Source organism: Dendrobates tinctorius, unplaced genomic scaffold (genome assembly GCF_039654945.1).
Source record: "Dendrobates tinctorius isolate UK_male_01 unplaced genomic scaffold, ASM3965494v1 ptg000064l, whole genome shotgun sequence".
Lineage (NCBI taxonomy): Eukaryota > Metazoa > Chordata > Amphibia > Anura > Dendrobatidae > Dendrobates > Dendrobates tinctorius.
Window position 1 is genome coordinate 50857442 of NW_027361732.1, and position 20781 is coordinate 50878222.

The 20781-nt window shown below is 46.5% G+C and overlaps 1 protein-coding gene across 1 annotated transcript in view; it reads left to right on the plus strand.

Moving 5' to 3' along the window:
• The window catches only part of LOC141094586 (torsin-1B-like), an 82354-nt gene extending 61919 nt beyond the window's left edge, over positions 1–20435 (plus strand). Inside the window, exons 3-5 of the mRNA XM_073580462.1 lie at positions 8142–8317; positions 8983–9110; positions 20004–20435. Of these exons, the coding sequence (XP_073436563.1) occupies positions 8142–8317; positions 8983–9110; positions 20004–20245 (546 nt within the window). The 3' untranslated portion in view covers positions 20246–20435. The remainder of the gene's footprint in view (positions 1–8141; positions 8318–8982; positions 9111–20003) is intronic.
• Positions 20436–20781: the final 346 nt, after the last annotated feature.

Consider the following 20781-nt stretch of genomic DNA (forward strand, 5'->3'; position numbering starts at 1 on the left):
TTGGAGGCCAGGGTGGCTCAGTCTCCGTTTTGTAGGCCAGGGTCGATCAGCCTCCGATTTGTAGGCCAGGGTCAATCAGCCTCTGATTTGTAGCCTGTGGTCACTCAGCTTTCGATTTGGTGTGCCGGCCCTTTAAGAATCACTTAGGCGCGTTGGCCGTTTTAGAGCCAGTTTGGCTCACTGGGCTTCTAAATCCACTTTGGCGCACATTCTCTCTCTCAGGGGCATGCGTCATGTGATGAAGCTAGATTTGCATTTGTGCTCTGGGTTTCGCTTTAAGAGCTGATATTATCTGCCAGAAACTCTGTCTTGGAGGGGTCATGAAAAGTTTGTAGGCGTTGGCATTGTAACTGGGTGTGCCTACGCATATCAATGAGCTTAACTACTATTTGAATCGTGTCACGACTGCCCCATGTTTTCCCTATGGCAAAATTTTCCATTTGAAATGCATTGAGACAGTGCATTCCAATGACAGGAAAATGTTTTTTCAAGCGCAAATTGCGCAAAAACTATAAATCTGATCGACATGAAAAATACTTAGCACACCTCTTGTGAATGCTGGCTTCGAAACGACACCTCAACGGAGTCTGTGCGTGTAGCGGTTCGGGCCGCATTAATTGCGGAAATCAACTGAATAACTTGTGATTGGCGCATTATAATTGTAATACTAGATGTGTATTTCCTGAAGGAAGTACAGATAGTGGTTTGAAATCGTACCCGGCTGCCCCTTTAAGAGAGACTTGCCTGCTGCCCCTGCAAGACTTTCAACTCAGGATCCGTTTTAACTGTGAGTGCCTCTCAGGGGCCAATTTGGCCTCAGGGTCTGATTTGGTGGGTGGGGCTCCTCAGGATCTGATTCCTTGGCCTGGGCTCCTCAGGGCTTGAATTGTTGGCCGGGATCCCTCAGGCTCCCTATTTTGTGGGTGTGGCCCCTCAGGGTCCGATTTTGTGGGTGGGGCCCCTCAGGGTCAGATTTTGTGGGTGTGGCCCCTCAGGGTCTAATTTCGTGAGTGGGGCCCCTCAGGGTCCGATTTTGTGGGTGGGGCCCCTCAGGGTCCGATTTTTTGAGTGGGGCCGATATTGTGGGTGGGGCCCCTCAGGGTCTGATTTGGTGGTTGGGGCCCCTCAGGGTCCGATCTTGTGGCCGGGGCCCCTCAGGGTCCAATTTTGTGGGTGGGGCCCCTCAGGGTCCGATTTTGTGGCCGGGGCCCCTCAGGGTCCGATTTGGTGGGTGGGGCCCTTCAGGGTCCGATTTGGTGAGCGGGGCCCCTCAGGGTCTGATTTGGTGAGCGGGGCCCCTCAGGGTCTGATTTGGTGGGTGGGATCTATCAGAGTCCGATTTGGTGGGTGGGGCCCCTCAGGGTCCAATTTGGTGGGCGGGGACCCTCTGGGTCCGATTTGGTGGGTGGGATCCCTCGGGGTCCGATTTGGTGGGCGGGGCCCCTCGGGGTCCGATTTGGTGGGCGGGGACCCTCGGGGTCCGATTTGATGGGTGGGGCCCCTCGGGGTCCGATTTGGTGAGCGGGGCCACTCTAGGTCTGATTTGGTAGGCGGGCCACTCTGGGTCCGATTTGGTGGGCGGGGCCCCTCAGAGTTCAATTTGGTCAGCGGGGCCCCTCAGGGTCCGATTTTGTGGTTGGGCCTTTCAGAATCCAATTTAGTGGGCGGGGCCCCTCAGGGTCCGATTTGGTGGGCGGGGCCCCTCAGGGTCCGATTTTGTGGCCGGGTCCCCTCAGGGTCTGGATTTGTGGGTGGGGCCCCTCAGGGTCCGATTTTGTGGGTGGGGCCCCTCAGGGTCTGATTTTGTGGCTGGGGCCCCTCAGGGTCCGATTTTGAAGGTGGGGCCCCTCAGGGTCTAATTTGGTGGGCAGGGCCCCTCAGGGTCTGATTTTGTGGGTTGGGCCCCTCAGGGTCTGATTTTGTGGCCGGGGCCCCTCAGGGTCCGATTTTGTGTCCGGGGCCCCTCAGGGTCCGAATTTGTGGCCGGTGCCTCTCAGGGTCCGATTTTGTGGTTGGGGCCCCTCAGGGTCCGATTTTCCGTCCGGAGCTTCTCAGGGTCCGATTTTGTGGTTGGGGCCCCTCAGGATATGATTTTGTGGCCGGGGTCCCTCAGGGTCCGATTTTGTGGCCGGGGCCCCTGAGGGTCCAATTTTGTGGGTGGGGCCCCTCAGGGTCCGATTTTGTGGGTGGGGCCACTCAGGATCCGATTTTGTGGTTGGGGCCCCTCAGGGTTCAATTTCATAGGTGGGGTCCCTCAGGGTCCTATTTTGTTGCCGGGGCCCCTCAGGGTCCGATTTTGTGGCCGGGGCCCGTCAGGGTCCGATTTTGTGGTTGGGGCCCCTCAGGGTCCGATTTTGTGGGTAGGGCCCCTCAGGGTCCGATTTTGTGAGTGGGGCCACTCAGGGTCCGATGTTGTGGCCGGATCCCCTCAGGGTCCGATTTTGTGGGTGGGGCCCCTCAGGGTCCAATTTTGTGGCCGGGGCCCCTCAGGGTACAATTTGGTGGGTCTGGGTCTGATTTGGTGGGCGGGGCCATTCTGGGTCCGATTTGGTGAGCGGGGCCACTCTGGGTCCGATTTGGTGAGCTGGGCCCCTAAGGGTCTGATTTGGTGGGCAGGATCTATCAGAGTCCGATTTGGTGGGCGGGGCCCATCAGGGTCCAATTTGGTTGGCGGGGACCTCCGGGGTCCGATTTGGTGGGCGGGATCCCTCGGGGTCCGATTTGGTGGGCGGGGCCCCTCGGGGTCCGATTTGGTGGGCGGGGCCCCTCGGGGTCCGATTTGGTGGGCGGGGCCCCTCGGGGTCCGATTTGGTGAGCCGGGCCACTCTAGGTCTGATTTGGTGGGCGGGCCACTCTGGGTCCGATTTGGTGGGCGGGGCCCCTCAGAGTTCAATATTGTCAGCGGGGACCCTCAGGGTCCGATTTTGTGGGTGGGGCCCCTCAGGGTCCGATTTTGTGGTTGGGGCCTTTCAGAATCCGATTTAGTGGGCGGGGCCCCTCAGGGTCCGATTTGGTGGGCGGGGCCCCTCAGGGTCTAATTTGGTGGGCGGGGCCCCTCAGGGTCTAATTTGGTGGGCGGGGCCCCTCAGGGTCCGATTTTGTGGGTGGGGTCCCTCATGGTCTGATTTTGTGGATGGGGCCCCTCAGGTTTTGATTTTGTAGTTGGGGCCCCTCAGGTTCTGATTTTGTGGCTGGGGTCCCTCAGGGTCTGATTTTGTGGGTGGGGCCCCTCAGGGTCCGATTTTGTGACTGGGGCCCCTCAGGGTCTGATTTTGTGGTTGGGGCCCCTCAGGGTCCGATTTTGTGGCCGGGGTCTCTCAGGGTCCGATTTTGCGGGTGGGGCCCCTCAGAGTCCGATTTTGCGGGTGGGGCCCCTTAGGGTCCGATTTTGCGGGTGGGGCCCCTCAGGGTCCGATTTTGTGGCCGGGGCCCCTTAGGGTCCGATTTTGCGGGTGGGGCCCCTCAGGGTCCGATTTTGTGGCCGGGGCCCCTCAGGGTCTGATTTTGTGGCCGGGGCACCTCAGGGTCCGATTTTGTGGCCGGGGCCCCTCAGGGTCCGATTTTGTGGCCGGGGCCCCTCAGGGACCGATTTTGAGGGTGGGGCCTTTCAGGGTCTAATTTGGTGGGCGGGGCCCCTCAGGGTCCGATTTTGTGGGTGGGGCCCCTCAGGGTCCGATTTTGTGGGTGGGGCCCCTCAGGGTCTTATTTTGCGGCTGGGGCCCCTCAGGGTCTGGTTTTGTGGGTGGGCCCCCTCAGGGTCTGATTTTGTGGCCGGGCCCACTCAGGGTCCGATTTTGTGGGTGGGGTCCCTTAGGGTCTGATTTTGTGGGGCCCCTCTGGGTTCGATTTTGTGGCCGGGGTGTCTCAGGGTCCGATTTTGTGGGTGGGGCCCCTCAGGGTCTTATTTTGCGGCTGGGGCCCCTCAGGGTCTGGTTTTGTGGGTGGGGCCCCTCAGGGCCTGATTTTGTGGGTGGGGCCCCTCAGGGTCCGATTTTGTGACCGGGGCACCTCAGGGTCTGATTTTGTGGTTGGGGCCCCTGAGGGTCCTATTTTGTGACTGGGGCCCACTCAGGGTCCGATTTTGTGGGTGGGGTCCCTTAGGGTCTGATTTTGTGGGTGGAGCCCCCTGGGTCCATTTTGGTGGGTGGGGCCACTCTGGGTCCAATTTGGTGGGCGGGGCTTCTCAGGGTCTGATTTGGTGGGCGGGGTCACTCTGGGTCCAATTTGGTGGGCGGGGCTTCTCAGGGTCTGATTTGGTGGGCGGGGCTCCTCAGGGTCCGATTTGGTGGACGGGGCCCTTCAGGGTCCGATTTGGTGGGCGGGGCCACTTGGAGTCTGATTTGGTGGGCGGGGCCCCTCAGGATCCGATTTGGTGGGCTGTGCTATTCTGGGTCTGATTTTTTGAGCGGGGCCACACTGGGTCCGATTTGGAGGCCAGGGTGGCTCAGCCTCCGATTTGGAGGCCGGGGTGGTTCAGCCTACGATTTGGAGGCCGGGGTGGCTCAGCCTCCGATTTGGAGGCCGGGGTCACTCAGCTATCAATTTGGCGCGCCGGCCCTTTAAGACTCATTTCGGTGCGCTGGCCCTTTAAGAATCACAGTGGCACGTCGGCCCTTTAAGAGCCAGGGTGGCTCACTGGGCTTCTAAATCCACTTTGTCGCACATTCTATCTCAGGGGCATGTGTTATGTGATGAAGCTAGATTTGCATTTGTGCTGTGGGTTTCACTTTAAGAGCTGATATTATGTGGAAGAAGCTCTGTCCTTGGGATGTCATGTGACGTTCGTAGGCGTTGGCATAGTAACTGGGTCTGCCTGCGCATATCAATGAGCTCAACTGCCATTTCAATCGCCTCAGGGCACGTTTTGCCATTACTCATTGAAAAGCATTGGAGACAGTGCATTCCAATGACGGGAAAAAAAAATTCAAACGCAAATTGCGCAAAAACTACAAATCCGGTCGACACGAAAAATACTTAGCACACCTCTCGTGGACGCTGGCTTCGAAACAACACCTTAATGGCGTCTGTGCGTGTAGCGGTTCGGGCTGTATTAATTGCGGAAATCAACTTAATAATAATAATAATAAGAAGAAGAATAAGTTAGCAGCGTTCGGATTACAATATAGTGGTTTTTTCAAACCACTATAATAAGAAGAAGAATAAGTTAGCAGCGTTCGGATTACAATATAGTGGTTTTTTCAAACCACTATAATAAGAAGAAGAATAAGTTAGCAGCGTTCGGATTACAATATAGTGGTTTTTTCAAACCACTATAATAAGAATAAGTTAGCAGCGTTCGGATTACAATATAGTGTTTTTTTCAAACCACTATAATAATAATAATAAGAAGAATAAGTTAGCAGCATTTGGATTACATGATAGTGCTTTTTTCAAACCACTATAAAAAGAAGAATAAGTTAGCAGCGTTCGGATTACAATATAGTGCTTTTTTCAAAGCACTATAATAAGTTAGCAGCGTTCAGATTACATGATAGTGCCTTTTTCAAAGCACTATAATAAGTTAGCAGCGTTCGGATTACATGATAGTGCTTTCTTTAAAGCACTATAAATAAAAGAAATCGGATTACAATATGTTGCTTGAACCTAGAGGTTCAAGCACCATAATAATCTCCCTTAGTGAAATTAGTGAAATATAAAAAAACAACTCCAATAAAAAACACATGGTATCAATGCATGCATGATTTGGCTGAAGAAAATAAAATATGTATCTTGTACAGTGAACACTAAGGGTACGTGCCCTCGATCAGGAGCAGCGGCGTTTTAGAAGCGGCGCGCCTGGTCTACGTTCAAAATGCTGCTTTGTACATTACAAGCACAGTGGATGGGAGTTATAGAAATCTCCTGCCAATTGTGCTTCTATTTGATGCTGTGTAAACTCGTCCCCGGTGCGGGTTTACGAGCTGCAGCGGAGACGCTAGTCTCCGCAACAGAAATTTCCACAATGGAAATGTATTGGATGCAGTAAATCCGCATGGTTCAGTGAACATATGCAGATTTAACTGGGTGATTAGAACGTAGAGTTTTGGATGCCGCTAAAATACGCGGCGTCCAAAGTGCTGCCATTTCCTTATCGTGGGCATCTACCCTAAAGAGGAAAACAAATCACAATGTCACCTTCCATATAAAATTCATCAGAAAAATGTACAGACCCCAAAATGGTGGATGAAAACTACAGCCCATAAAGAAAATAATAAGGCGTGATACAGCAATAAAACTATCTGCTGAAAAAAAAACAATTGACACTCAGAATATGACGGGTGGGAACTTTTTTTTATAATAACAAAACCTTAAAAAAGTTTTTTTTTCTTTTTATTAAATTTTTCCCCACCTGGATTTTTTTTTCAGAACCTTACACTGTAAAATGAATGGTGTTTAAAACTACAACTCGTCCCATAAAAAACAAGACCTCGCAATTTAATATTGATAGGGAAATAAAAAAAAAATTATGGCTCTAAAAGGAAAAATGGCTGTCTCCTAGAGGTTAAAGCCTTATGTAATAGGCAAAGATAGGTGCCTGTTTTACCACATCGAAGTGACAGGGCGGGTACGCCCTTACTTACGTAACACTCACTAATATACGAATTAGGCACACTGAATACAGTTTTATGGTAAAACAATAATGTAACAATTTATTAAGATTATATCAGGATAATGCTGAATTATGGAATGGCAAATATAATAGTACCCTGTTTTGTTAATTAATTCATTTCATGTGAATCATACAATTAATATGAAATATAGTACATAGAGAAATAAGCATTGATACATTACCAAGTAGTATTGCAACATCACTTCTCCACTGGAGAGAGCACAGTGTCAACAAGAAGGAAATACTCTGGTCTTTTCATCACAGAAACCGTGCACCCACGATATCTTCTGGAAATGTCCCTACCTCATTGACACAGGGTCCACCTTTTTATACACAAAACTCCCACATTACATTTGTGCAGTATGTTTAGGCTGAATCATCAGAATCTTGAAATTGCACAAGACTTCAAGGTCTGTTTGTTATAGCCTACTACAATCTTAGAGTTTGTTTGCACCAACCAGAGATTCGTTTGCCATTAGCATGTCTCTTAACAATAGCACAATGCATCAGGGTTGTTTTGCTACTGATTATAACCCAAGATCTGTTTGCCTCTAACAATCAATGCTGCCTGTCCAGGTCCAACATATGTTGGTTGTTATAAAGTTAACTCTTCATGCTCATAGCATAACGCTCTAAGATGGTAGCATATGGGCAGCATGACTTCCATAATCACCTATTCTGAAAACTAGATACCTATCGTAACCCAGGAACACACGCATACTTGTCCCATGTGTATCACAATCGGTCCTTGATTATTGATGTCATGCATGATCATTGCTACACGAGACCATAAAACATTTTGGTCTCCCTTGTCTTCGAGCATCATACTATTATTGAACACAAGACTTCCTTGTTCAAGCAGCATAAATATTCATTAAAGATACAGTTGTTATTCCTATTGTCTTTGTAATTTTCGTAGCACATGTGTAAGAATACACCACACAGAATTAGTTGGAAAGCTCCTTCCCATCAACCATCCCACAATTGGCAGGGTATAGTAAAGAGAAAGTATTCAGTCAAAGCAAATATCACTTGTGTGCAAATCAGGATAAGGAATCTTTGAAACACACAGCTTCAAAGACCAAAGAACAATAAACCTTATCAACCTTGTCTTACGGTATTAACACAGAGCAAACGCTTTGTGGCTCAGTATCTAAGTTCATCATTAATTATATTACACCATAGTATATTGCAATATATAGTGTTTGGATTAAAACAACCATATTTCATATTTGCAATACTTTCCACCCTTGGTCTAATGACCACACTATATCAAAGCATATAAACAATATATTACAATATGTAGGCTATAAGATATCCATATTTTTATTAGCAGCACAGTGCCTTACATGGCAGGTGTAAAGGCCGGTGTTTGGCCCCTGGTGGCCATAACAACTCTTTGGCACACAATTGTGGGGCCTACTGCCGGCCTTTAGGCCTGCCATGTATGGACGCCTGCTGTAGTTCTTAGTGGAGGGGATGCAGCGCTAAATCGGATGTGATACGTAGCGGAATATGTCTTCTCCCTCAGGACCAGCTGCAGTCATGGATACGAGGAAACACCAGTAAATGTGCCCGCTCCATATTTATATTTCATGAAATGGACAAGCTCCACTCTGGTCTTATTGACGCCATCAAGCCTTTCCTGGACTACTATGAGCATATAGATGGCGTCTCCTATCGCAAAGCCATCGTTATTTTTCTCAGGTACCCCCGCCATCTCCACGTGTCACAAGTTTCCATAGAGGCAACTAAAACTTTCTCTTCCAAAGAACAGTAAAGCAGGCCCTGTTGCTCACAGCAACCAATGAGAACACAGGTTTCATTTCTTAGACTGCTTTGAAAAAATGAAAGCTTTGTTGTGATTGGTTGCTATGGACAACGAGGCCTAGTCTTCATCTTTGACATTTGAGACCCACTGATCGTGGTGAAAAGGCCAATTGTAAGGAACGCTGTTTCTTAGTAAATTATGGATGATAATGGGCATGGCTGTCACTTGTAACTAACGCCCTGTGCCCGTCTGGTACTTGCCATTTTGGCTGTAGTAAAATTAGGTGGTGAGCACTGTGGACTGACAATTTTCCCAGAAACGGATATAATTACTGACTAATGTACTAAAATATTGACCAGTTGTGAAATGGCAAGTCCTGGGAGCTGTAGACTGACAGGACATGCTGGGAATTGTAGTGTCAGACAAGTTAGAGGGCCGCAGGTTGAACGCCACTGAACCTGACAAAAGGGGAAGCGTCAGGGAATTGTATTCACTGGGAGATTGTCAAACGCCTATTTGAGTATGTAAAAATGTAATAAATGTATAAATCAGATTGGAATATAACCCTCATCGGGGAATTTTCTGTGTCATTTTCCCTCAGCAATGCTGGTGATGATCTCGTCAATAGACTGATGCTGCAGTTTTGGGGTTCTGGAAAAAAGAGAGAAGATCTGGAGCTGAAGGATGTGGAGAATGTGCTGTCAGTCGAGCTGTTCAATAATAAAAACAGTGAGTGCGTCCATGCAAGATCTTAGAGAAGCCCTCCTCCCATCAACGTATCCTCTTAATATAGTGCAATCATCATATTATATAGCACTCTGTACTTACAATTGTCATTTTCTACCCAGATTATTCATCTCTTTTCTATGCTCTATGTAGAAAAAGGAAGTCTCTTGTCCCTGCATTTATCTTTCCCCTCTACAACTCCTGACTCATCTGCCCCCCACTCTGCCTGCCAGGGACTTTTGCAGTGACTCATGACTCATACAGGGAAAATTGACCTCCTGTTTCTACATGGAGTTTAGAAGGATTCAGCTGGTCAGTTATTAATCACGTGATGTCATAAACCTAATGGAAAAGAGAAGAATTATCTAGGTATAAAGGCAAAATGAGCAATTGTAAGTACACAGTGCTGTATAATATGATGACTGCAATATATTAAGAGGATAAAGCCTTTGATAGGAGGAGTGCTTCCTTAAATGGTTGCTGTATGTTGTTGTAAACTCTAAATTGTTTAAGTAAACTTTTTATAAATCAATAGTACAAGTGAACATAAGCCGTGTAATATAGTTTATCAGAGAAATCTACTTCTTTCTACACTTATGAGCCGCTTCTCCACCCCCACCTCCTTTTAAAATCAATCGCTCGGAAAAATGGTTACTTGGTCAAAACAAGATGGAAAGCCAGCTTACTGAAGGTCCAATTTACAGTGAGGAGGAGAATAGTTAGTCAGCAGGCAGAGAGATCCAACTTACCTTTTTAGTAAATGTTTTATGTCACCCCAGAGCTGGATTCACAGCTACACTCACTACTGCTGTATAATGTCCTCCATGCTGCTGCTTCTGAACATGTACTGCACAGAGACAATAGAGTAGGAATCCCTCATGCCTGTGTGTGCTGTGTATGGTGGACATAATAGCAGCTAGTCTCTATCCACTAGGTCAGTGACAACTGATAATCAGAAATAGAGCCTGCAGGGGAAAACTGGTGAAAAATGCAGGTTACAAAGTATATAATGTCCTTATGATGTGCTTTATACATAAAGGTGTCTCATTGTTTACAAGATCTCTGATTACTTTCAGTGAATGGGAACCTGTCCTGATCACGCCCTGCTGACGGGTAGTGTTATGAATGAGTCACAGAAGGAGGAAAAAACAAAAATACAAGCTAAGTCAAGAAAACCGGAGAGGTTGGTAGCTATCGGATTGCAGACCCCTGATCCTATCCACAACAACTAACAGTAGCCGTGGGGGGTTCCTACGATGCCCTAGACCCCTCGAACACAGCCGGAGAACTAAATAGGCCTAAAGAAAGGGGAAATCTAAACTGCCCCAGAGCAGACCCCAAAGCAATAGGCAGCCCCCAACATATAATGACGGTGAAGCAAGATGAAAACACTAACACAGATAGAAAGATAGGTTGAGCAAACGATGGGGCCCAAGCTAACTAAAAAGGACAGGATAGAAAAGCTGCTGTCTGCAATCCGTAAAAAACCCTACCAAAAATGTCCCAACCGTCTGATAGGAAAAACAGGCCCTGAAGTCGCTAGGACTTCAAAAAGACTATATCAGCACCCAGGTAAATTCTGAAGACAGAGCAAAGAGACAAACTGATCAGAGACAAAAATGGAACTCAGCACACCCCCGACCGGGGATGGCTGAACTCCAAAAAACAAGGTAAACAAAACAAAACTAATAAGTTCAATAGCAGAGCAAAAACTTATCTTTGGGAAGCAGGAATCAGACTGGTCTCCAAGAATCCAGCAGAGAAATCACCAGCGACTCAGAAGGGCGTTGGCTGCCTTATATCCAGTCAGAATTTCCTGTTACCCAGTCATCATCTACCAGATAAGGTGTTTGGTAATCAGCCTCACTACCTTCCTTCACCAGAAGAGGGAGTTCATCAGACATCGACGGTGAAGGGGAAAATGAACTCACAACAGTACCTCCCCCTTGAGGAGGGGTCACCGAACCCTCATCCTCGCCACCAGGGCGATCAGGATGGGCCCGATGAAAGGCACAAACCAATCTTTCGGCATGAATATCGGATGCAGGGACCCAAGAATTATCCTCCTGGCCATAACCCTTCCATTTAACCAAATACTGGAGTCTCCGTCTAGCCAGGCGAGAATGCAGTATCTTCTCAACCTCATATTCCACATTACCTTCAACCAATACCGGGTCAGGAGGTGCCACCACAGGAACTACTGGCTCGACAAACCTCTTTAACAGAGACTTATGAAACACGTTATTGATCTTAAATGTAACAGGAAGAGCCAATCGAAAAGAGACTGGATTAAGAATCTCCAAAATCTTGTAAGGTCCAATAAATCTAGGTTTAAACTTTGGAGAAGCCACCTTCATAGCGATATGCTTTGATGACAACCAAACCATATCACCCACCTTAAACTGGGGACCAATGGTCCTATGCCGGTTGGAAAACCGCTGGGCCTTTTCCTGGGAGAGAGACAACTTATCCACCACTTAGTCCCAGATCTGGTGCATTCTCTCCATCACAGTGTCAACACCTGGGCAGGCAGAAGGCTCCAACTGCCCTGAAGAGAATCGAGGATGAAACCCAAAGTTACAAAAAAAAGGTGACATCAAAGTGGCAGAACTAGCTCTATTATTTAAAGCAAATTCGGCCAAGGGCAAAAATGAAACCCAATCATCCTGATCAGCAGAAATAAAACATCTCAAATACGACTCCAAAGTCTGGTTTGTTCTCTCCGTCTGCCCATTGGTCTGAGGGTGAAACGCAGAGGAGAAGGACAACTGAATTCCCAGCTTGGAACAGAAAGTCCTCCAAAATCTAGACACAAACTGAACTCCTCTGTCAGATACAATGTTCTCAGGAATCCCGTGCAAGCGAACCACCTGTTGCAAAAACAAGGGCACCAACTCTGAGGAAGATGGCAACTTAGGGAGTGGTACAAGATGGACCATCTTAGAGAATCTATCACAAATCACCCAAATAACAGTCATTCTCTGAGAGACAGGGATATCAGAGATAAAATCCATTGAAATATGGGTCCATGGCCTCCTGGGCACCGGCAAAGGCATCAACAACGCACTAGAGCGAGAACAAGGTTTAGACCGAGAGCAAGTCCCACAGGACTGCACAAAATTCCTGACATCACGAGACAAGGCGGGCCACCAAAAAGACCGACTCACCAAATCTCTAGTACCAAAAATACCTGGATGACCAGCCAATGCAGAGCAATGAACTTCAGACATCACTCTCTTCCTCCACTGGTCAGGAACATACAATTTTCCAATGGGACAACGCTCAGGTTTGTCCTCCTAAAACTCTTCCAGAGCACGTCTCAAATCGGGCGAGATGTCAGAAAGAACTACCCCCTCACCTAAGATGGTAGCAGGCTTGGTCACAACAGGAGAATCAGCAAAGAAACTCCTAGAGAGGGCGTCTGCCTTGACATTATTAGTGCCCGGAAGAAAAGAGACCACAAAATCAAAACGTGTGAAAAACAAGGCCCACCTAGCCTGTCTAGGATTCAAGCGTTTGGCCGACTCCAGGTAAATCAAATTCTTGTGGTCAGTAAGGACCACGACTTGATGTTTAGCTCCCTCCAACCAATGTCTCCACTCCTCAAATGCCCATTTCATGGCTAACAGTTCCCGATTCCCCACATCATAGTTATGTTTGGATGGGGAGAACTTTCGGGAAAAGAAAGCACAGGGATTCACTTTAGATATTACAGGATCTCTTTGGGACAAAACAGCTCCTTCACCAATCTCAGAAGCGTCCACCTCTACCTGAAACGGGAGTGAGACATCAGGTTGCCACAAAACCGGAGCAGAAGTGAACCTTCGCTTCAGCTCCTGAAAGGAAGAAACAGCCTTCGGAGACCAATTCAGCACATCAGCACCCTTCTTAGTCAAATCAGTCAATGGTTTGGCAATACCAGAAAAATTAGCTATAAATTTCCGATAAAAATTAGCAAAACCCAAAAACTTCTGGAGGGCCTTCAAAGAAGTGGGCTGAACCCAATCATAAATGGCCTGTACCTTGGCTGGGTCCATTTCAATAGTTGACGGAGACAAAATAAATCCCAAAAATGAAATCCTCTGTACACCAAAAAGGCATTTCGATCCCTTGACATACAGGGAATTCTCCCTCAAAATCCGGAACACAGTCCGAACATGTTCCACATGAGAGTCCCAATCCTTGGAAAAGATCAAAATATCATCCAGATAGATGATCAAAAATGTATCCACCAAGTCTCGGAAAATATCATTCATGAAGCACTGGAAGACAGAAGGGGCATTAGTGAGCCCAAAAGGCATCACCAGGTACTCAAAATGTCCCCCCGGAGTATTAAACGCCGTCTTCCATTCATCCCCATGCTTAATGCGAATAAGATTATACGCCCCCTGAGGTCAAGCTTTGTAAACCAGCAAGCACCTTTAACTCTGGAGAAAAGATCAGAAATCAGGGGTAAAGGATACTGATATTTAAAAGTAATTTTGTTGAGGGAACAATAGTCAATACAAGGCCTTAATGACCCATCTTTCTTAGCCACGAAAAAAACCCCAGCACCTAAGGGTGAAGAGGATGGTCTAATATGACCTTTCTCCAACGACTCCTTAATATAGGATCGCATAGCCTCGTGCTCGGGTACAGATAAATTGAAAAGTCGACCCTTGGGAAATTTACACCCAGGGCTCAGCTCAATTTCACAGTCATAACTCCTATGAGGAGGCAAAGATGCAGACTCATTCTCACTAAATACATCATAAAAATCAGCCAAATAGTCAGGAACATCATGCGACTGGGGAGAGGTGGAGAAAACAGTAGCATCACTAAGGGCACACCGACAACCCCAACTCACCACAGACACAGATTTCCAATCCAAAACTGGATTATGGATTTGCAACCAGGGAAACCCCAGAACAATGGTATCATGCAAATTATGCAACACCAAAAATCTGCAATTCTCTTGATGGTCTGGGGCGACCCGCATTACCACCTGGGTCCAAAACTGAGGTTTATTCTTCGCCAAAGGAGTAGCATCAATAACCCTCAAAGGGATAGGCGTCCGCAGAGGTGTCATAGGAAATCCACAACGTTTAGCAAAATCCAAGTCCATCAGGTTCAGAGCTGCTCCCGAATCCACAAAAGCCTTAGCGGAAAATGTGGACAGGGAGCAGATCAGAGTAATTGCCAGAAGAAACTTAGGTTGAACACCACCCACAGCAAATGTGTGTGCAAAACGTTTCTCTCGTTTAGGGCAGACAGAAATAATATGCGAGGCATCACCACAGAAGAAACACAGCTTATTACGCCTTCTGAACTCCTGATGTTGCGCCCTAGACAAAACTCTATCACATTGCATAGGTTCAGACATTTGTTCAACAGGTGGCAACACCTCTCGTGCGGTTTTGCGTTCACGCAAACGCTGATCAACCTGAATGGCTAATGACATAGAATCGTCAAGACCAGAGGGAACAGGAAAAACCACCATAGTATCTTTTACGGTTTCTGACAAACCCTTCCGAAAGAGAGCTGCCAAGGCACCAGATCTTTCCTGACTTCTATACCAGGAAAGATCTTTGAACAAATTATTAAACAACATGTATGTCAGTACCTGGATAAGAATAAAGTGATTAAACAGAGTCAGCATGGGTTTGTAACTAATAAGTCATGTCAGACTAACTTAATTTCCTTCTATGACGGAATCACTGATTGGGTGGATCAAGGAAATGCTGTAGATATAGTATATCTTGACTTCAGCAAAGCATTTGACAAAGTATCTCATACAATCCTTATTGAAAAAATGACTAAGTATGGAATGGACAAGGCAACTGTTAGGTGGATTCATAACTGGCTTAGTGATCGGACCCAAAGAGTGGTCGTAAATGGCTGCACATCCAGTTGGAAGAATGTCTCAAGTGGGGTACCACAGGGCTCTGTCCTGGGCCCTGTATTGTTCAACATCTTTATCAATGATTTAGATGAAGGAATTGAGGGTAAACTGATTCAATTTGCTGATGACACAAAGCTAGGAGGGATAGCTAATACTAGAGAAGAGAGAGAGGATTCAAAAAGATATAAATAAACTGGAGAAGTGGGCAGCAACTAACAGAATGTTTATTAACAGGGAAAAATGCAAAGTACTACATCTGGGCAATAAAAATGAAAAAAGCATATACAGAATGGGAGGAATAGGGCTAAGCAGCAGCACATGTGAAAAAGACTTGGGTATACTAATAGATCACAGACTGAATATGAGTCAACAGTGTGATGCAGCAGCAAAAAAGGCAAATGCAATTCTATGATGTATTAACAGAAGCATACAGTCTAGATCATGTGAAGTCATTATTTCCCTCTACTCCTCCTTGGTCAGACCTCATCTGGAATATTGTGTCCAGTTTTGGGCACCACATTTTAAAAAAGACATCAACAAACTGGACCAAGTTCAGAAAAGAGCAACCAGAATGGTGACCGGTCTGCAAACCCTGTCTTATGAGGAAAGGTTGCAGGATTTGGGATTGTTTAGTTTGCAAAAGAGAAGACTGAGAGGAGACTTAATAGCTGTCTATAAATATCTAAAGGGCTGTCACATTGTAGAAGGATCAACTTTATTCTCATTTGCACAAGGAAAGACTAGATGCAATGGGATGTAACTGAATGGGAGGAGACACAGATTAGATATTAGAAAAAACTTTTTGACAGTTAGAGTGATCAATGAGTGGAACAAGCTGCCACGAGAAGTGGTGAGTTCTCCTTCAATGGAAGTCTTCAAACAGAGGCTGGACAGACATCTAACTGGGATGATTTAGCGAATCCTGCTTTGAGCAGGGGGTTGGACCAGATGGCCCAGGAGGTCCCTTCCAACTCTACGATTCTATGATTCTATGATCATTCCAGGTAGTAAGGACCGCCCACTTTCAGAATTTTTGACAGTACAACTCTGCAGAATCCCGACCCAGGCTCAATGCCAACAGGGCCTTTTCAGCCTGATCAATAGCATTAGGTTCATCATACAACAACCCCAAGGCTTGAAAAAATGCGTTCACATTAGTAAGAATAGGATCATCATGTTTCAAAGAAAACGCCCAATCCTGGGGATCGCCGCGCAGCAAAGAGATGACAATTTTAACCTGCTGCGCGGAGCTCCCCGATGAGTTAGGCTTCAAGGCAAAAAATAATTTACAATTATTCTTAAAATTCAAAAATTTAGACCGATCCCCAAAAAACACATCAGGAGTAGGAATCTTTGGTTCAGCAGCATGTGAATGAGCAAGATAGGCGGAAATTGCCTACACTTCAGCAGTGAACTGCTCCACACGATCAGACAATTGCTTCATCTCCATTAAGAAAGAAAAAAAAAATTCCCCCTACGGCCTCAGAGACATAGAGGAAAAAATATACACACAAAAAAAAAAAATTTCTGACAAGCTCTTTTTTTTTTTTACAATTCTTTCCTGCTATTGAGTACCCTAGGATCTGCGGTATGGCTGGTGATCCTGTTATGAATGAGTCACCAAAGGAGGAAAAAACAAAAATACAAACTAAGTCCAGAAAACCGGAGAGGTTGGTAGCTATCGGATTGCAGACCCCTGATCCTATCCACAACAACTAACAGTAGCCGTGGGGGGTTCCTACGATGCCCTAGACCCCTCGAACACAGCCGGAGAACTAAATAGGCCTAAAGAAAGGGGAAATCTAAACTGCCCCAGAGCAGACCCCAAAGCAATAGGCAGCCCCCAACATATAATGACGGTGAAGCAAGATGAAAACACTAACACAGATAGAAAGATAGGTTGAGCAAACGATGGGGCCCAAGCTAACTAAAAAGGACAGGATAGAAAAGCTGCTGTCTGCAATCCGTAAAAAACCCTACCAAAAAATGTCCCAACCGTCTGATAGGAAAAACAGGCCCTGAAGTCGCTAGGACTTCAAAAAGACTATATCAGCACCCAGGTAAATTCTGAAGACAGAGCAAAGAGACAAACTGATCAGAGACAAAAATGGAACTCAGCACACCCCCGACCGGGGATGGCTGAACTCCAAAAAACAAGGTAAACAAAACAAAACTAACAAGTTCAATAGCAGAGCAAAAACTTATCTTTGGGAAGCAGGAATCAGACTGGTCTCCAAGAATCCAGCAGAGAAATCACCAGCGACTCAGAAGGGCGTCGGCTGCCTTATATCCAGTCAGAATTTCCTGTTACCCAGTCATCATCTACCAGATCAGGTGTTTGGTAATCAGCCTCACTACCTTCCTTCACCAGAAGAGGGAGTTCATCAGACATCGACGGTGAAGGGGAAAATGAACTCACAACAGGGTAATACGCATGTTGAGAGCTGTTTGCTTTGATGTGATCAGGACAGGATACCAGATTCTTCGCTGTCAACAAGCAGAAATCTTAAAACCTTAACAACCGCCGATACGCCTTTTAATAGCGGCAGTTAAGGGTACTTAATGGCGCTGAGAAATATGGTTATAGCAACCTCCCCCTCCCTTCAGTGTTGGAAAATCTCTGGGGTCTTGGCTACCGCAAAAAAAGGCCCATTTCCTATTTATTTCTCTCTCCCCTGATATGATCTAGCACATCAGAGGAGAGAGAAATGGGGCCCCCGGCCCCCAATACCTGCGGTGTCCTCTGGTCCCTCCGGCTGTGTCCCTCGGCCCTTGGCATTGTCTTCCGGGAAGAGATCTGCCGGCTGGCAACAATAGGAGATTTTTTTCTATTGGTTCATTTTGATCACTGTGATAGACCCTATCACAGTGATCAAAATAAGAAAAGAAAAATAGTAAATCAAATTCCCCTTCATCACCCCCTTAGTTAGGGAAAAATAATAAAACCAAAAAAAGTTTTCTCTTCCGTTATGGTTGGGGTTATAGCTAGGGTTAGGACTGGGGTTGGGGCTATGGTTGCGGGTGAGATTGGGGCTGTGTTAGGGTTGCAGTTAGAATTGGGGTGGGGGTCCACTAGGTACATCATGGGGTCTCCAAACATGACATGGCACCCACCAATGATTCCAGACAATTTTGTGTTCAAAAAGTCAAACGGTGCTCTCTCCATTCTGAGCCCTGCCATACGCCCAAACAGTAGCTTTCCCCCACATACGGGTTATCTGCTTACTCAGGAGAAATTGCACAAGTTTTGTGGTTCATTTTCTCCTGATACCCTTGTGAAAATAAAAAAGTTTGGTTCCAAAGTAAATTTTTTTTGTGAAAAAATTAAAATGTTCATTTTTTCCTTCCACATTGCTTTAGTTCTCGTGAAGCAGCTGAAGGGTTAACAAGCTTCTTGAATGTGGTTTTGCGCACCTTGAGGGGTGCTGTTTTTACAATGGTGTCACTTTTTACGTATTTTCTGTTATATTGAACCCCAACTCACTTCAAATGTGAGGTGGTCCCTAATAAAAAATGGTTTTGCAAATTTTGTTGGAAAAATGAGAAATCGCTGGTCAGCTTTAAACCCTTATAATTTCCTAATAAAAAAAAATTGTTTCCAAAATCATGCTGATGTAAAGGAGACATGTGGAAAATGTTATTTATTAACTATTTTGTGCAATATGACTCTGATTTAAGGGCACAAATATTAAAAGTTTGAAAATTGCAAAATTTTAAAAATATTTGCTGTTTTCACTTTTTTCATAAATAAACGCAAGTTATATAGCAGAAATTTCACAACTTTCATGAAGTACAATATGTCATGAAAAAACATTCTCAGAATCAGTGGGATCCGTTGAAGCATTCCAGAGTTATTGCCTCATATAGTGTCAGTGATCAGAATTGTAAAAACTGGCTGGGTCATTAAAGGGAATCTGTCACCCCATTTTTGCCCCATAAGCTGGGGCCACCGCCATCAGGGGCTTATCTACAGCATTCTGTAACGCTGTAGATAAGCCCCCGATGAAACCTGAAAGAGAAGAAAAACACGTTAGATTATACTCACCGGGGGCGCAGTCGGGTGCGGTGGGTGTCGCGGTCCGGTCCAGCGCCTCCCATCTTCATACAATGACGTCCTCCTGCTTGCTTCACCTTCGGCTCCTGCGCATGCGTACTTTATCTGCCCTGTTGAGGGCAGAGTAAAGTACTGCAGTGCGCAGGCGCCAGGAAAGGTTAGAGAGGTCTGGCGCCTGCGCACTGCAGTACTCTGCTCTGCCCTCAATAGGACAGAGAAAGTACGGTACGCCTGCGCAGGAGCCGAGGGAGAAGCAAGGAGGAGGACATAATCGTATGAAGATGGGAAGCGCCTGACGGGACGGCGACACCCATCGGACCGAACCGAACGCCGGGGTGAGTACAATCTAACTCTTTTTTCAAATCTTGCAGGTTTCATCGGGGGCTTATATACAGCATTAGAGAATGCTGTAGATAAGACCCTGATGGCAGTGGCCCCAGCTTATGGGGCAAAAATGGGGTGACAGACTCCCTACATACTTATTCCAGAATACCTGATGCGTTAGAATATCTCAGTTACTGCTGCAGTGGTGACTTCATGACTGTAGCAGGTGACTGCTGCTGCTAATTGGAGGAAGACGGCATGAGACATCTACCTTGGTATTACCCCTGATCCCATTAGTTGAGCACTCTGCGGGCTTGTCAGCATAGATTGGGGGCAGCGATGGAGCGATCTGGGGCAGTGTGAAGCATATTTTTCTTTTTAAACAGAGCATGCCTGTGCAATTAAAAGCTGAAAGAAGAAAACCCCCATTAACCTTCTGGTGCACCATGCCGCTGTCATTGACCTGTCTAGAATCCAACAGGTGGCCAACTTTAACTGTATACAACCTGACCACCTGTGTGCCATGGTGTACAAGAGCACTTACCTAATGGGGGTCTTCAGTCATGCCATGCAAGTGCACAGATCTCCACTGTACCCGGGTATAAGTGGGACTAATTGTGTTAACTTCCTTGCCCAGGTGGCTTCCGGCATAGTGGCCTCATTGAGAAGAACCTGATAGATTACTTTGTCCCGTTTCTGCCACTGGAGTTCCTTCATGTGAAGAAATGTGTTTTGGCGGAGCTCAGACTTAGGGGCTTTTACGAGGATGAAACGGCATCTCGGGTCGCTAAGGAAATGACATATTTACCAAAAGAAACAAAGCTGTTTGCTGACAAAGGCAGTAAAACCGTGTCCACCAAGCTGGACTTCATAATTTAGCTGCACTGACCCGTGCTGCCTCAAACTTGCAGAACTTTACTGTGCCCCAACACTTCACCTCCCTCTGTTCTGTTTATGAATGGCAGGAATTGAGGAGGGTTTTATTCACATTGAATGGCATTTTATACCTACAGATCTCAGAAAACACTACACTTATTGTGGGTATCATTAGTTACCATTTGCTTCAATGATTTAATGAGTTTTTGAAGGCTCCTCCGTTGCCCCTTTGGACTTACAACAGAAGGATTCTGGTACCCTGGTGAATTCCACCTAGATACAGCGCTGAAGGAGCAGAGGAGCGATTACTGGACGACTTCCCCTTTCCTTGCCCAGCTCATGTGCAGGACATGCAAGGACCACCCTACCAGTGCTTCAAGGGTTGTTCCTATCAGATATTTAAGGCATAACCATCAGATATTCCATGAATGTATAACAGATGAGGTCCCCTCCCTGCGGCTGTGAATGGAGAGGTGGTCGTGCATATGACACTCTCTAGTCACTGTTATTAGAGCTGCAAATAGTAGAGCTTGACTTTT